At 40.0% G+C, this 18,622-nt stretch overlaps 1 protein-coding gene across 2 annotated transcripts in view; it reads left to right on the top strand.

Annotated features, from left to right (window-relative positions):
* Positions 1 to 18,622, top strand: part of aplp2 (amyloid beta (A4) precursor-like protein 2) — a 189,930-nt gene that overhangs the window by 137,716 nt on the left and 33,592 nt on the right. Inside the window, exons 12-13 of one of the 2 annotated variants that reach the window (XM_069894363.1) lie at positions 14,998 to 15,153; positions 15,277 to 15,496. In XM_069894363.1, coding sequence (XP_069750464.1) covers positions 14,998 to 15,153; positions 15,277 to 15,341 — 221 coding nt within the window. In that variant the 3' untranslated portion in view covers positions 15,342 to 15,496. Of the gene's footprint in view, positions 1 to 14,997; positions 15,154 to 15,276; positions 15,497 to 18,622 lie in introns of those variants that run through there. The other variant, XM_069894362.1, reaches the window with a different exon arrangement.

Below are 18,622 nucleotides of genomic sequence, written 5' to 3'. Positions count from 1 at the left end.
ATAGTCGTAGCAATAAAAACCATAGAGGGTTTCCAAATCTTATCAAATTTTTGTGATTCGTTTCATAAATTAAACGTTATTTTCTCTAATGATATACATTTTAATAATTCCATTCGCCATCTATTCAACCCCATGATATCAACTGATTTCCACATTACAGCTATATTTTTTTTGCTATTGCTACACTTAAAAACCTTTTCTGATAAATATCCAACCTCAATTGAAAAATATCTCCCAATAAAAATATTCTGGGATCCTTCAATATCTGCATCTTCAAAACTCGTCCCAAAAAAAACTTACCTAGCGGGCGCACAGTGCGGTATTGCGAACCGCCACCGTCAGTTCACAGACTTACCTGACACATCGTGGACTAGCAGTGCTGGGCACCAAAGTACAGCGAGTGGATCAGATGAAGCCTCTGCCTAAAGGTGCGGGACGGTAATGGCTCATAGCTTTAATCTGCTGGTCATGCTGTTCACTAACGAGTTCATTAACAGGTAGGGAATAAAAGGTCTGTGTATGTCTGCAATAAACCAGTCTTGAGTTGACTATCTTTGTGTGTGTTTGCCTTTATTTAGTAGCATCTACCATAGAAGCCGCTACAAATTGGTGATCCCGAAGTTAAGATTCAACTAATTTGAATTATTATGGAAAAGGAGGAAATTTCAACAGCAGTAATAACTGCCGCTGCCATGACAGTTAATGCAGTTGGGCTTTCTGGATACATCAGACTCGAATTTGGTTTCTTCAAGCTGAAACCCAGTTTCGTCTTCGGGTTATAATGGCAGAAGACACAAAATTTTGGCATGTCGTGAGTACATTGGATGCGGCCACTGCCTCGCGAGTAAGCGAATTTATTGCTCATCCTCTGGCAGAAGACCAGTACACCAGGTTCCGCCAGTTTCTTCTTGACAGATTGGAATTTACTCGGCATGAGCGTGGCACGCGTCTTTTGAACATGGAAGGCCTAGGTGACTAGAATCCATCAGACCTGATGAATGAGATGCTGGCATTGTCACGTGGTCATTAACATTGACTTCTTTTCAAAACCTTATTTCTGTCAAATCTTCCAGCTCACGTTGCCATACCCATTGGAAACATTGATTTCTGCCGTCCCCATGACAAAGCTTGAGAGGTTGACAGGCTTTATCGTATCCTACACAAGAGTCTGCCCAAATACATTCAGTTTTTGCAACAGAAGCATCTCCCGCATCCTACCAGCCTCCTGGATCTGCAGACCAATCCAAGAAAGAGGAAGGTGCTGATGTACATTGAGAGTGGTGTTTTTACCATCGCCGCTGGGGAAAAAGTGCCCTTAAGAGCATCCAGCCATGTACCCACTACAAAAAGAAGTCGGGAAACGAGAGACCTGGCTGCCAGTAGTGGCCTCGGCAGCTGGCGTACATACACGCCTATTGTATCTTCAGGACGATGCGGGTACCACAAATTCCTTGTAGACGCAGGTGCTGAACTGAGTTTTCTCCCGCCGACCTATTTGGAAAGGACGCAAAAAAAAATGCCACTTGACCCTGCAAGCGGTGAATGGAACTGCCATTCCAAGTTTTGGCACTAGACGAGTTGCAATTGGAATAGGTGGAACCACTTTCCAGTGGAATGTGTCCTCACTTCTGTCGCTCAACCCATTTTGGGTGCGGATTTGTTATGTTCCCATGATTTATTGGTAGAATTAAAACGCAGAAAATTTCTTCATGCCACCACCTTTCAAACATATCTACTGGCGAGCATCAAGGGGAGAGTTTCACAGCTCCGAGTACATACGTTACACAAGGACTGTTCTACTCAACGAACTTCCTCATATGCTCACCCTTAACTTCAATGCCTCAAGAAAAGCCCATCGGGCCCACCAGTCCATGCCAGGGCTTGTCGTCTGGCGCCTGATAAATTGTAGCATGCAAATGCAAAATTTAAAGCAATGGAACAATTGGGTATCATCCGACACTAAAACAGCCCTTGGTACCCAAGAAGACAGGTGGATGGAGACCCTGCGGTGACTACCATAGGCTTAATGATGTCACTATACCTGACAGATACCCAATTCCGCACATACAGGATTTCACCGCCCATCTGCATCATTGCCGCTTATTTTCAGAGATTGATTTGGTTAAGGGATATCATCAGATACCGATTCATGAGAATTATATTCCCAAGGCAGCAATTATTACGCCGTTTGGTCTTTTTGAATTCCTCAGAATGCCATTTGGCTTAAAGAATGCCGCACAAACGTTTCAGCGGCTTATGGACACTCGAGGCAGAGATTTAGACTTTACGTATATTTACTTGGACGACATCCTTGTAGCAAATCAAAATGAGCAAGATCACCGCCTGCCTTTGCTCCTCCTTTTCCAACGGCTCCAAGACTTTAGTCTGACAATTAACCTTGACAAGTGTCAATTTGGCAAGTCAACCATAGAATTCTTAGGGCATAAAATTACAGCAGACAGCATATCTCTTATCAGGCAAGGTAGACGACATCTGTACATTCTCCAGACCTGTCACCGTCAAAGGGCTACAGAAATTTTTGGGAATGATAAATTTTTATCACTGATTTATTCCCTGGATTGCTGACATCCTGCGACCCTTGTTTGACATCCTCTCTGCTCCAAACAAAAACATTACCTGGACCGCAGAGGCTGAGGCCGCATTTATGTCCGCCAAAGAGGCATTAGCCAAAGCAACAATGCTTGCACATCCAAATCCTGAAGTTGCTTTGATGCTTAGCACAGATGCTTTGGGAACAGCTGTGGGTGCAGTTCTGGAACAATACGTCAATGGCCATTATCAGCCCCTTGCCTTCTTTAGTTGTCATCTAAGACCAGCGAGAACTGGTCGAGAACTATTAGCACTTTATCTGGCTATAAGGCACTTTTGTTGTATCTTGGAAGGTTGACATTTCACCATATTCACAGACCATAAACCGCTCATTTTTGCCTTTAGCAAAGTCACAGATCCTTGGTCGGCAAGACAACAATGGCATTTGTCCTACATTTCGGAGTTTAATATGGACATACGTCATATTTCAGGAAAGGAGAATCTGGTTGCAGGTGTGCTCTCTCGATCAAGTGTGTCCCATATTCAAGGTGGAGTCAAAATTGCTGAACTGGCTGCGGCACAGTCCGCAGATCCGGATATACAGGCATACAGTACAGCTATTACTGGACTCGACATTCAACAGGTGGCACCACAACAAGGTAGTCCAGACTCCTTTGTGATGTATCGTTGGGCTATCCTCGGCCATTGGTCCCATTATCTTGGAGACGGCGTCTTTTTGATGACATTCACAATCTATCACATCCATCCATCAGGACTTCAGTCAAAATAATGTCAAACAAGTACATGTGGCATGGGTTGAAAAAAGACGTCGCACAATGGGAGCGAACATGTATATTCTGCCAATCTGCGAAAATTCAACACCACACCAAAGCACCCCTGCAGCTTTTCCCAACAATACGCAGAAGATTTGAGCATGTGCACATGGATCTGGTTGGACCAGTACCAGTATCACAGCACATGAAGTATATTCTCATGGTAGTAGACTGCTTCCCACGCTGGCCAGAGGCCATTCCATTACCAGTCAGAGATACTGAGGCATGTACTCGAGCTTTCATCTTAATTGGATTGCTAGATTTGGAGTGCCTACACACATAACTTCGGACCGTGGACCACAGTTCACTTCGGTGTTATGGGCTTCCTTGGCTCGTTTTTGTGGTACACAGTTGCACCACACTACTGCGTACCATCCGCAGTCCAATGGCCTGGTGGAACGTTTCCATCGACAACTTAAATCTTCACTGAAGGCCCAACTCACCAGCCTCAACTGGGTCGATGAACTACCTTGGGTTCTATTAGGAGTATGAACAGCTCAAAAAAGAAGATCTGTCTGTATCATCTGCAGAATTGATGTATGGTACAGCCTTTATGGTTCCAGGAGATATTCACTTCACAAGTAATTCAGACATGGACGTCCTGCAACAACTCCACAAGGGTATTGCTAACAGCAAACCATCCTCTACCAACTGGCATGGCAAACCTAGGCAACAAGTGCCCCAATTACTATTAAACACTTAATTTGTATTCGTACGAAGACAGGTTCCAGGAGCACCATTACTAAAACCATATGATGGAACATTTTGTGTGATTAAGAGAGATGGCGTGGTATATACATTAGACATCAGAGGGCATCCACAGCTATTCAGCGTGGACAGACTTAAACCCGCCCATAGGGACCCTACTTCACCAGTTCAGTGCCCTCAACCCAAGCAACGTGGACATCCGCCTAAGTCAAGTGTATCTGGCATCTTAAGTTATGGTGATGATTCTGGGGGGGGGGGGGGGGGGGTGTGATTTAGCGGGCGCACATCATGGTATTGCAAACCGCCACCATCAGTTCACAGACTTACTTGACACATCATGGGCTGGCAGTGCTGGGCGCCAAAGTACAGCGAATGGATCAGATGAAGTCACTGCCTAATGGCTCATAGCTTTAACCTGCTGGTCATGCTGTTCACTAACGAGCTCATTAACAGGCAAGGAATAAAAGGTCTGTATGTCTGCAATAAACCAGTCTTGAGTTTACTACCTTTGTGTGTGTTTGCCTTTATTTAGTAGCATCCACCGTAGTAGCGGTGGTCCAAAACTAATCAACCTTTTCACATTGCCAGACTGCATGCAGAAAGGATCCTACCTCTTTATTACATCTAAAGCATTGATCAGTGCAATTTGAATTAATTCCATGTAACTTATATGGAGTATAATGTAATTGATGTCAAAATTTAAATTGTACCATTTGATGTCTAACATTAATTGTATTAGTTATACTTTAAAACATAATTTTGACCCTACTTCTACCTAAATCTGAATATTTAAATCTTTTTCCCATCTCAATTTAGATTTAAATGAATCCTTTTTCTGGATAGTTTCCTGTAATTTTATATACATATTAGTAATAAATCTTCAAATAAATGTATCTGTTATTAAATATACAAATGGACTCTGTTCTGGTAATTTAAAATTCCTCCCTAACTTTCTTTTTAAATATGATTTAAGTTGATAATAGGAAAAAATAGTATTATTTGGTATATTATATTTATCCTTCAGTGGGCAAAAGTCAAAAAAACAGACCCAAAAAACAATCCCTTATCCTTTTTATTCCACAATTATATCAAACATCAAAATAGGGATTATTAACCATAAAAGGAATTAAAGGATTTTGGTTTAATATCATTTTAGCCAAGTGATAATTCTTCATTCCACTTTCTACATGTACTCCATTCCATATCTTAAGCATATGTCTCAGAATTGGTATATCTAATTGTCCTTTTAATAATACTTCATGCCATTTATACAAAATATGCTCAGAATTAGTTAATCCTATTTTACTCATTTCAATTTGTACCCATAGTCTTTTCATCGGTCTGATAACAGGAAGACAAAAATCTAAGTTGAGCTGCTTTATAGTAAATTTTAAAATTAGCAGTCAAAGTGTCCCCGATCAAGTTTCCATGTTAATTTCTCCAATGTCATCCAGGGCATTTTATCTCAACAAATAAATCTTCTTACCCTTTTATTTAAGTCTTGAAAAAAATGTTGTTGGTAAATAAATTGGTAAAGATTGAAAAAGATACTGTGTTCTAGAAAAAATGTTCATCTTCACACAAAGAAATTGGCAAATTCTTCCATCTTATTAAATCTTCTTTAATTTTCTTCAATGAAGATATGCAATTTAATTTAAATAAAGTATTTAAATTCCTATCAACGTTAATTCCTAAATATCTAATTGTCCCATTTTTCCATTTAAATTTTGTCCTTTTCTTAACTTGAACATAATCTATCTCAGTCATAGGCATCACTTCACTTTTGTCAGCATTTACTTTATAACCTGATACCAGCCCATACTCTGCCAATCAATAATTTACTTTTTTTAATGATTTTTCAGGGTTTGTAAGATATATTACATCATCTGCAAAAAGGCTAATTTTATGTTCTCTATCATTTATCTTAAAGCCCTCAATCTCATTATCTCTTCTAATCACCTCTACTAAAGGTTCTATAACCAATGCAAATAAAAAACAATGGAATGTCTTGTCTAGATGATCTTTCCAACAAGAAAGAATTTGATATTTATCTATTTGTAATCACTATAGCCTTAGGACACTTATATAATGCTCTTATCCAATTTATAAAATTTGTTGGAATCCCAAAAACATTCAATACTTAAATAAATAATCCCATTCTAACCTATCAAATGCCTTTTCTGCATCAAAGGCTAAAGCCACTGATGGTATTTTTCTTCTCTGTGCCATATTTAATAAACTTAAAAATCCAATGATATTATCTGTTGATCTTCTATTTTTAATAAAGCCTATTTGGTCCATATTCATCAGTTTAGGTAAACATTTAGCTAATCTGTTAGCTATTAATTTTGACAAAATTTTATAATCTGAATTCAATAATGAAATTAGCCAATATGAAGATGGAAGCAAAGGGTCCTTCCCTTTTTTTGGAATAACTGTTATATATGCAGTAAGTCCCAAAGATCTTCCATTTGATCTAACAATCCCATAAATATTGGGATTAATAAGTCTTTAAATTCTTTATAAAATTCTGGAGAGAAATCATTTTCCCCTGGACCTTATTGTTTGGTAGAGACATCAATATATCATATAATTTTGTAACTGTAAATGGATTTGTTAATTTTATCTTCTCTTCTGTGGTAAAGTAATTTTTGACAAATATTCATCTATTTTATACCCATCTTTCAAAGATTCTGATTGGTATAATTTATTATAAAATTTAATAAACACATTGTTAATACCTTGTGTTTTATGTTAGATAACCTGAATCTTGTTTTATAGCTACTATTATTCTTGATATTTGTTCAGTCTTCAAATGCCATGCAAAATCTTTATGTGCTTTATCTCCCAACTCATAATATTTTTGTCAGGTCCATCTTGTATCCCGCTCTACTCTATATGTTTGTATTGTATTAAGTTTCAATTTTTAAAAATCCAATATTTTCCTTTTCTCATCATTTATTTGATTCTGCAATTCTTTTTCCATCTTTATTATTTCATTTTCCAAATAATTAACTTCAAACATATTTTTTTTAACGTTAGCCATATAACATATTGTCCTCTTAAATGAGCCTTTAAAATAATCCCAAACCACAAACCTATTAGTTACAGAATGTTCATTCAGGTCCATAAAAAGTTTTATCTGTTGCCTTATAAATTCACAAAATCCTTCCTTTTTCACAATGCTGCATTAAACCTCCATCTAGAATCTATATTTAGTTCCCCCTCCAGTAAAATTGACATAACTAAAGCTGAATGGTCAGACACAATCCTTGATATTCAATGTTATAAACTCTTGTCTGCAGTTAGAGGAGATTAAAAACATGTCTATATGGGAATATGTCTTGTGCCTATAAGAATAAAATTAATAATCCCTAACACCAGGATGCATCCTCCTCCAACTATCCACAAGTTTCATTTCATTCTTAAAATTTTTAACTTTTTTTTTACCTTATTTTAGCCATAACACCACCTGATCTATCCAACTTCAAATCAAAAGTTAAATTTAAGTTTCCTCCCATAATTATTTTCCCCTTTGCATTAGCTAACTGCATATTAACATCTTGTATAAATTTTCCATCATCTACATTCAGTGCATATATATTTATCAAAGTCCAATATTCAGAATATATTTTGCAATTTATCATCACATACCTCCCCACTTTATCAATCATTACATCAACTGGTAAACTTATTTATTAATATTGCCACTCATCTAACTTTAGAATTAAATGAAGAAGAGAATACCCTTCCTACCCAATCTCTCTTTAATTTCATATGTTCTATTTCCGTTAAATGTTTCTTGTATAAAAGCCACATCTACTTTAATTTTTTTCATATAACTCAATAATGTCTTTCTCTTTATTTGATTCTGAATTCAATTAATATTAATATGACAATTTTGCCACCATTAGACATCAGAATTAAAACCTATATTTATCCAGCATCCCCCTCCACCCCCCCCCCCATCTAACCCGACCCTTGTATAAAATGCTGCAAATATAAATAGTCCAAGCTAAGAACCAAAAAAGGAAAAGATAAGAAAACAGGAAAAAAGATAAGGAACCCCAGAGGCACTTGATGTTAAAGTGACTCTATTCCCCTGATCTATGTGGGATACAAAGAATGTGGCATTGGTGCCCATGATGTATCAAATTCCCCACTAACTCACTCGGAACACCATACCATCCCTTACTATAATCTTATCAATAAACCGATTAATTTTACCCAATATAAAAATAGATCACGCACAATATAGGTTAAACCTTCCTCCCTCTTTAAGCTCGAAACTCAATATATTTTCAATTACAGCAAAACCTCTCAATTATATAATTAATTCAGGTATCGAAAACCATCTTCTGATCTTTCGCAGGCAATAAATCAGCTTCATTAGGCTCAATAAAAAATCTATTCCTCCCTCTTGGGACGAATACCTTCAAAATACTCAGGTAGATAGAGTGGTGAAGAAGGCATTTGGAATGTTGGCCTTCATAAACCGGAATATTGAATTCAAGAGTTGGGATGTTATGATGAGATTGTACAAAGCATTGGTGAGGCCAAATTTGGAATACTGTGTGCAGTTTTGGTCACCAAATTATAGGAAGGATATAAACAAAATAGAGAGAGTGCAGAGAAGGTTCACGAGAATGTTGACAGGATGTCAGGGTTTGAGTTACAGAGAAAGGTTGAGCAGCCTGGGGCTTTTTTCTCTGGAGCGTAGAAGATTGAGGGGGGATTTGATGGAGGTGTTCAAGATTTTAAAAGGGACAGAGAGAGTCAACGTGGATAGGCTTTTTCCATTAAGAGTGGGGGATATTCAAACCAGAGGCCATGGTTTGAGATTGAAAGGGGAAAATTATAAGGGGAACATGAGGGGAAATTTCTTCACGCAAAGGGTGGTTGGGATGTGGAATAAGCTTCCGGCGGAGGTGGTTGAAGCAGGAACGTTATTTACATTTAAGGAAAGACTGGATAATTACATGGAGGGGAGAGGATTGGAGGGATATGGACCAGGTGCTGGTCAGTGGGACTAGGAGGGTGGGGATTTGTTCCAGCATGGACTAGTAGGGCCAAACTGGCCTGTTCTGTACTGTATATGGTTAAAACAGCTGGATATCTCAAAATAAAGGCATTGCAGCGGCTACTACAGTAGAGCAACTAAAGTAATACAAACACACACCAAAGTAGTCAACTCAAGACTGACTTTATTCAGGTTTTACAATGTTCTTTTATACTCTGCATGTCCTGGGCTCTATGGGACAAGGCGGGACATTGCTACTGGAATGCTTTCGATCCACAGGACCGGCAGGTTTAAATTGATCCTTGTGAATGTCCTGCGCCTTCCGGCAGGATACTCAGCAGGACAACGCGTTGTTTTCCAGCATGTAGTACCACTCTGTTATGTGAGTATTCACCTGTTTATTTGTTCCGCGGCCCGCAAAACCACGCGACTCGGTTCTCACTCGACAAGCTACACGGCCGCTACTTCATAGCCTTGTTTCCATAATACATCTTTAACTGGATTAAAACTCTTTACTCTTTTTCAACAATCAAAAATTATCTGGATAAAAGAAAATCTTATTTCCATTATAAATAAAAGGTGATTGTCTCTCTTTAGCTTGTTTTGCCACCAGTTCCAATATCTTCTCTCTTACTTCATATCGAAGGAATCTGACAAATATTGGATGGGACCTTTGGTCAGGCTGTTTAGGTCTCAGTGCCCTATGGGCTAGCTCAATCTCCAAATCTCCTTGAAATTCAGCCTGACCAAAGATTCAGGTATCCATCATTGAAAAAATCTTTTCAAACCTTGACCGTCTTCCCCATCTTTAAGTCCAACATTTTTTATGTTATTCGGTCTACTAAAATTTTCCAAAACGTCTGTTGTTTGCATTAACTGGTCATACTTAGCAGCTGCTTCTGCTTGTGCTTTCTTCATTTAATCTTTAATGTTTTCAATCTCAGACTCATTCCCTTTAATTTTTCCATCCACTATTTCAAACCTAGTGTCCACCTGTTGCATTAATCTTTCCATCTTATCAACATTCTTCTTTACTTCCATCAGTTAGCACTTCCATGGATTGTGAAAAAAATTCTAACATTTGCTTTAATTCACAAGAAGATCTTTATCTTCTGCACCTTTTTCTGCTTTTTTCTTGATTGGAGGTCGTTCTTGTTCTTTCCTTTGCTTTTTTAGGTCCTCCTCTTGATCACTGGAGCTGTGAATGTCTGGAATCTTTTTTTTAATTTCTTCCTTTTTTTGTGCACTGCACATGAGTGACTCCTCGCACAGGCTCAGTTACTTCACTCGATGTCAGCGGCCATTGTCGGGGAGATCTTTTTCAGCAGTGTCCAAGGTCTCCCCAGTTTCTGGTCTCTTTCCCTTGGATACTACCTTGGAGACAGCTCCAGGATCCTTTCTCAAGGTAGGCTTCTCTTTCTTGTTCCTTTACTTGCTCGGTTTCCTGAACAGTAGTAAGGCCTTTATCCTTCTTTGGAGGCATTATTAATATCTTCTGTATTTCTTCAAACAGTTCTTCGTTATATTTTCTGTAACGTTTATAGTCTTTTTTTGTCACTTTTTCGAGGAGAGCAGGGATTATCAGTCTAACCCAACGTCATCACGTGGCACAACCCTCCCCCCCCAGCTCCTTTCTCTTCTTCCGCCTCCCACCTGTATCACATATCTCCTGCCAGCCTGTGCTCCTCCTCCCCTCCCATCCTTTTATCCTGGCATCTGCCCTGTTTTTGCAATTCCTGATGAACTCTTTTGGCCCAAAGCATTGACTGTCCATTGCTTTCCACAGATGCTGCCTGATCTGCTGAGTCCCTCCAGCATCTCTGTTGGTGTTGCTCCAGTTTTCCAACATCTGCAGACTTGTTTACTTCAATGAGCCTGTAGTCTTGTGTTTGGATCCTGGAATGATGCAGCTTCGGGGGAGATGACCTCACCATCTGTGTGCTGCAACTTTGAACAATCCTAGTTCTTGCACACTCTGAAATCGACTTTTTAGCATTTATGTACATTTGTTTTTAAAGTCACTTGTGCATAAATCATTAAACATCATTCTTCTCATTTTTTTGCGAATTATATTAAGCACGGACAAGAAGGGCCGACTGGATTGGTTTTTTTTATTTGTGCTGTAGCATTCTGTGGTCTATATTAAACAATTTAGGATTTTATTCCTTGGAGCGAAGAAAAATGAAGGGAGATTTGATAGAGGTTTACAAGATTATGAGAGGTAGAGATAGATTGGATATGAGTGGGCTTTTTCCACTTCGATTGGGGGAGATAAATATGACAGGTCATAGTTTTAAGCCGAAAGGGGAAAAAGTGTAGGGGGAACATTCGGGGAAAGTTCTTCACTCAGAGAGTGGTGGGAGAGTGGAATGATGTGAATGCAGATGTGAATCTTAAGTTTAAGAATAAATTGGATAAATACATGGATGAGAGAGGACTGGAGGGTTATGGAATGGGAGCAGGTCAGTGGGACTAGTGAAATAATTGTCGGCTGGATGGCCTGTGCTGTATTGTTCTGTGTTTCTATATTAAATCTGTCTCCTCTTCTCCTGTCCACTGAAAACACTCTCCCCTTATTTCCTCCTTCAAAATTCCTGTTGATGGCTTGACCTTTTTTCTAAAAGGAGGGAAATTCCAACCCCTCTCAAGTTGAAATTCTTAATCTTATCAATAAAAGGTGGTTCAGAAGGAGTACCTTCCTCTTTAGCCAGGGGTTAGGAATAATATGCATGGAGATTATGGTCAAACATTACAAAACTGGGATTATCGCAGTTAAACAAGAAAGTCTGCAGATGCTGGGGTCGAGTGTATTGCACAAACATACTGGAGTAACTCAGCATGTCACATAGATTCCATAGGAAGTTAAAGGTAACCCATGTTTTGGGCCTGGTTTCTTCATCAGGTATAAGCAAAGGCAAACAGGCAGGCATCTGAATGAAAAGGAGGAGGGGTAGAAGAAGGGGCAGGAGTATGGGTCAGAGGTGGGACAGTGGAAGAGAGAAAAGGCTGAGGTGATAAAAGGAGAGAGCTGAGGATAGCTCTCTACGAGAAAGGGATGCGGAGCTGGAGGAAAGGAGGGGATAGGGAAAGAGAGTTGCAGAAGAGATGGATAACCGACATTAATGATTCCCCTCATCTTCTGACCACCCCACCTGCCTTTGCATCCTACATATTATCCTGCGTAATTTACGTCACCTACAGCAAGGTACCACCACTGAACACATCTCCCTCCACTCTTTCCTTTCTGCAGGTATCTCTCCCTCAGGGACTCCTTTGTCCACTCATCTCTTCCCACACGTTGCTCCCTCGGTAACCAGTGACTGTAAGAAATATTTAATTTGCATCTTCATCTTGTCCTTTACCACCATTTTGTGCCCCAAACAGTGCTTCCAAGTGAAACAGTACTTCACTTGGTACTTCATTTACTGACCTCCTCCACATTGGGGAGACTGGACACAAACTGGGAGATCGTTCAGTTTAGCATGTTCGCTCTGTACCCTGCAACAGCAAGGAACTCTCAGTTGCTCAATTCCACACATCATCCCCACACTGACAATTCTCTCCATGGCCTCGTATACTGCCAAACTGAGACTTCCCTCAAATTGGAGGAATAAAATTCTAATGATTGTTTCTGGACTTTCTTTGACCAGATGGCATTAACATCAACTTTTCCTGTTTCCTTGGGTCCCTTCTTACCCTGTAACTCTCTTCACCAATCTCTCAGTCTCCTTTCCTCTAGCTCCCCCTTCCCTCTCCACTCAGAGAGCAATCCTCTCCCCCATCACCTCTCAGCTTTTTTCTCCTCTGCCCTCCCAGCCTTATCCACCTATGACTGCCTGTTGGCCTATGCTCCTCCCCTGCCCCCATTTTCTATCTCTCCTCTCCCTACCTTTTTAATTAGGCATCTCCCTGCTTTTTGTTCATGCATCGACAAAGGGCTCAGACCAAAAGTTTACATTTTTAAATGTAAATTTTAAATTTAACATTTGGACATACAGCACAGTAACAGGCCCTTCCAGCCCATGAGTCTGTGTCACACAAATACCCAATTAACCTCCAGCCCCCGTAAATTGGGAAGGGTGGGCGGAAACCGGAGCCCCCGGAGGAAATACAGGAAGAACATACTAACTTTAACAGCTAGTGTCGGATTTGAACTTGGGTCACTGGTGCTGTAACAGCATTGCACTAACCGCTGTGATAACCATGCTGCTTCTTGGGTAACGTTTGCAATATTGCACTACAATCACAGCATCTGCAGACCTTCTTGTTTAAATCCAACTTCTGATGCTTTTCGCCTCTTTGTAAAGCCACAGATCCCTTGTGACTTTTTAAACAGCATATCAAAATTCCTTTTGTTAGTGGTAGTGTTAATGCATTTTATGACATTTGTTGTCACTTCACACTAATCTCCCAAATTCCCAGCCTATTTGAATAATGTAGTTTGGGTGAAACACGAAAGTGACTGCAGTAAAAACACTGGAGGAACTCAGCCAGTCTCGCAACGTCCATAGGAGGAAAAGATAAATTACCAACATTTCAGGCTTTAAACCCATCCTCAAGGTATGAGTAAAAAAAAAACAGGTGTCTGAAATGAAGAAAAAGTATTTGGTTTGTCTGTTAAATATTTAACCCCTCTGTGAAACAGTGTTATCTACCTTTTGAGTTGAGCTGGTTTCTGTCCCTCTGAATGACATTTATATAAAACAAGGTTTTCCAGTGAATGAATTGACCAGATCTGTATCAGAATTCTATGCACACTGCCTTTTTTGTTTCATCGCCATAGTTTCAGAATCACTTCCCTCTTGGGTAGGCACTCCCTCAGCATCAAGGATGCCTTTTCTACCCCAATTCTATGGCTGATGAAATCTGCAGGTGAGGTAGTCAATATATCGTGAAGGACCAGTGGTAGGTAGTGCACATTGGATTCGGTGTGCTCCCAAAAAAGAGACCTGAAGGTCTCAGTGCCCTTCTAAGTGATCCATTTTGAGGAGTTGTGCACCAAGGATTTCTACAAGACAATAGGAATGTTACAGTTTTTCTAAGGAGGCTTGGAGAATATGCTTGAATTGTTTCCTTGGTCTACTGGTAATTTCTTGCTATAAAAGAACTCAAAAAGCATTCAGGAGTCTGACGACAAGTATAATGCAATCCATGCATTCATCTGCCATCATTTCCTATTCTTGCCATCACTTGTGTGTGGCACAAGCAGCAATCCAGAGTTGACCACCCTTCCTAACACCCAATATTCACTGTACAGGATCTCATCCTTTTTTCTTTCAAGATCATTGGTATAAACTTGTACCATGATATCTGGCTGATCTCTCTCCCTCTCAAGAATTTCATGGACTCGATCAGATGTGTCTCTGACCCTGGCCCCTGAGAGCCAACACACTGTTCGAGATTCTTGATCCTCTCCATAGAATGTCCTGTCTATTCCCCTATCCAGTGAATCCCTCACTACCCTTCCCTTCTGAACCACAGAGTCAGACTCTGTATCAGAGACCTGGCTGCAGTGGCTTTTCCCTGATAGGTTGTCCCTTACAACAGTAACCAATAATTGTTATCAAGGCAAACAGCCACAGGGATACCGTGCACTGACTGCCTGTTCCCTTTCCCTTCCTGTCAGTCTCCCAGCTGAGATCAGCAGGTGTGGAGCAAGTTCAATTTTATAAGTGAATAGATTGAGGAAGTAGCTTATGGAGCATGAAATACATCCAGGATTCACTAAACAGTGTGCTGAATTTAGCATGTCTCCAATGACGTGAATCTGCATGTCTCAATACTTGGCAACCTGGATGAAATTATTGTTTTTCTTTATCTGGCTTTATTTTGAGCATTGCTGGAATTATCCTGGCATAATGTGACTCTGCAATTCATTCTTCCTAGATGAACTTCTGCAGGAGCAACACTTTGGTATAGATAATTTTGCTTCCAGCTCTGAAATCCAGTCTACTTTTGAATCGGTTGAGGCACCATTTGTTGAAGGCAAACCGTTGCGTCCTATTCAGGTTAAGGCTGTACCAGCTATCACTGATGTACAAGGTACGTGATACTTGGAAACAAAGTTTTCAGATCGTCGGGTTATTTCATGCAATGATGATTGACTATGCAGAATAAATAAAATTAGACAAATCTTTCACAGAGGCAATATTTTTTGATCTGCAGAACTGAGATTTCTTAAACTGGGATCAGGATCTTTTAAGGACAAGAAAAATCAGCACTTGGTGTGAAGCTTTCCACTTTGTTGGGTAACTGATGAAAATCATTAGGTATCTCAGATTCTGAAACAAAGTACTGATGAGGCCCCTCTACCATTCATGTAATGTAAATTCACAAATCACAACCCAAACTTTTGAGATGCGAAATAAACCGTGCTCTCACAGAATTTATGTGGGTACAATTTTTTTAAACTTTGTTTTTGATGTACATGCAAATGACACAGACAGTTTTCTAAGAACGTAACTCCCTTCTTCCCCCATCCCCCTACCCCACCCTACCCAGCAACTTGTATGATTTATACCCAAAAAAATGATTGCCTGTGCGGCCAACAAATTTGAAATTATCACGTTTAGTTTAAGTATAATAAATAAAGTCATTTTGGCAAAATCCTCCCCAGGTTCTTTGTACTGCTTATGTATGGTAAGAAATATAAAATCACCAATTGTCTGAAAATAGAGTGTTCAGATGAAATCAAGTGTGTCTCCTGAATAATATTCAAGATTCTTTCCCTCTTTCCTTCATTTAGTACCATCACCTTATCACTCTGTAACTTGTTTTAGTTAGGATTATAAATGTTCCTGAAATACAGAAGGTTTTTTTCCAAACTGCAGTTATTAGTTGTAATAATCTAGTTAAATTTTTGAAACCCTTGAAATCCATCTTTGGATTGCAGGTATCCTTCCTCTCTCCCTTTGGGAATGTATACCAAGAAAAAATACATTTGAGTTGATTGCTGGATTCATTTACTCCAGCAGTACCTGCCAAAGCTGTGACCTTTTCCACTAACAAGGACTGGGACATAGAACACGGAACAGGCCCACATGTCTGCGTCGAGCTTGATGCCCCTCTAAATTCAACTAAAACTCTGCTGTTTGGACATGATAGCTGTCCCTCTGTTCCCTATGTATTTATGTGCTTACTGAGAATCCTCCAAAATGCTGCTATTGTATCTACTTTTGCCATTACCCATTGGTAGCCTTTTCCAACCACCTACAATTCTATTTAAAAAAAGGGGCAGTTTAAAGATGTGCCACTTTCAAGACTCTAAGGGCTGAACCTCCCAAATCCCTCTGCACAATGTTTCTAAGAGTCCTACCTTTAACTGGATATATCCCCATTGCATTTGACCTTAATTCAGATAAGTAAATCTATCATTTCTCTCCTCATATCTATAACTGATCCATATCCCATCATATAGTTTGATAGCCCTCTGTCCACAGCACAACCAATCTACAGACACAAACCCACACACCTATTTTTTCAATGCACACGAGTACTGGAGAAAATCAGCAGGTCACCTAGCATCCCAAGGAAGTAGAGGGTAACCACCACATTTTGTACATGTATGAGGAAAAAGCAGGCTGGCTCCTGAATATGGAGAGAGGAGAGGAGACAAGGGAGAAAGGGGCAGGGGGAAGAGGGCAGGTGAACAGGTAGGAGGTCGTAGGAAGATATAGGTTGGAAAGTAGAACTGAAAAAAGATGGGATTCTTGTCACTTCTCATTAGCAAAGTGGCAAATGAAATAAATGTATGGTCATGCACTTTAGTAGAAGGAATAAAAGGGCCAACTTCTTTGGATGGGGAGAAAATTCAGACGTGCAAAAGGACTTGGGAGTCCTCGTGCAGGATACCCTAAAGGTAAACCTCTAAGTTGAGTCGGTGGTAAAGATGACCAATGCAATTCATATCTAGAGGAAAAGGACTTAAGAGCAGGGAGTGATGTTGTCTTTTCAAGGCACTGGTGAGGGGTCCAATTTTGGGCTGTGCTGACGTTGGAGAGGATTCAAAGATTCACAAGAATAATTCCTCGAATGAAGGGATTAGTATATGAGGAACATTTGAGGGCTCTTGACTTTACTACTTGGAATTCATAAGAATGAGGGAGGACCTCATTTTGAATGTTGAAAGGCCTGGATAGAGTAGGTGTGTCAAAGTTGTTTCCCATGGTAGGGGAATCTAGGTCTAGAGGCCATAACTTCAGGATTGAAGTGTGCCTGTTTAAAATAGAACTGGAGGAATTTCTTTAGCCAGAGAATGGTGAACCTCTTGAATTTTTTGTCATGGGTGGCTGTGAAGGCCGTTGTTGGGTGTCTTTAAGGCAGAAATTGATTGGTATCTAAATAGTCATGGTATCAAAGGTTATGGGGAAAAGGCATGGGAGTGGGGCTGAGTGTGATGGAATGGTGGAGTGGACTCAATGGGCTGAATGGCATACTTTTGCTCCAAGATTTTATGATCTTGTATCCCTCCTGTGACCTATTAGCCCAAGTTCCTCCCCCTGCTCCTTCTTCCTCCTTGATGACGGACTCAAGCCTGAAATGTTGGCCACTCATTCCTTCCTTTGGATGCTACATGATTTGCTGAGTTTCTCCAGTACTTTTGCATACTGCACTACAACCCCAACATCTACAAACTTTCCTGATTAACACCTATGTTTGCATCCAAGTCATTATATGCTATATCATAAACAACAGGGTCCCAATACCAATGGTCTACCACTACCCTCTGTCTTCTATGGGCCAGTCAATTCTGAATCCAAACTGTTAATTCATTGGATCCCAGGAACCTGCACTTTCTGGATCAATCTATCATAAGGGACCTTGTCAAAAGCTTTACTAAAGTCCATGTAAGCATCCTCCATTGCCCTACCCTTGTCTACTCTTTGTCACCGCTTCAAAATATTGATGAGATTTGTAAGACATAACGTACTCTGCAGAAAGCCATGCTGGCTGTCCATAATCTGACCATGCCTTTTCAAATGTTCATAAATCTTATCCCTAAGTATCCTCTCCAGTAGTTTACCCAGCACTGATGTGAAGCTTACTGGTCTGTAATTTCCTTGATTATCCCTATTTTCCTTTTTGAACAAAGGTACAATTTTGTCTACTCTCCAGGCCTCCAGGATTTCACCTGTTACTCATGAGACTGCAGAGATCTTTGTCAAAGCCCCAGCAATCTCTTCACTTGCCTCTTTTAATTACTTGGGATATTTACCATCTCTTCACTTGCCTCTTTCAATTACTTGGGACATTTACCATCAATTACTTGGGATATTTACCATCAGACCCTGCCTCCCCCCTTCCCCGGGCAAGGCAGTTGTTGCCTGGAGACACCACCACCTGCAAGTTTGCTTCCAACTTTCCAGGCTGGAAATTCCTCATTGTTTGTAGATTAAAATCCTGGAACTTTCTACCCAACAGCATGTGAGAATACTTTCAGCCCTCACCACCTTCTGAGGGCTATCAGACCGACAGTTAATTTTGGTTGTGATAGCAATCCTCATACGTGTTT

The sequence above is a fragment of the Narcine bancroftii genome, chromosome 8 (assembly GCF_036971445.1).
Source record: "Narcine bancroftii isolate sNarBan1 chromosome 8, sNarBan1.hap1, whole genome shotgun sequence".
Classification (NCBI taxonomy): domain Eukaryota; kingdom Metazoa; phylum Chordata; class Chondrichthyes; order Torpediniformes; family Narcinidae; genus Narcine; species Narcine bancroftii.
Note: the sequence above shows the minus strand (reverse complement) of the source record. Positions and strands in the feature narration are given on the sequence as shown.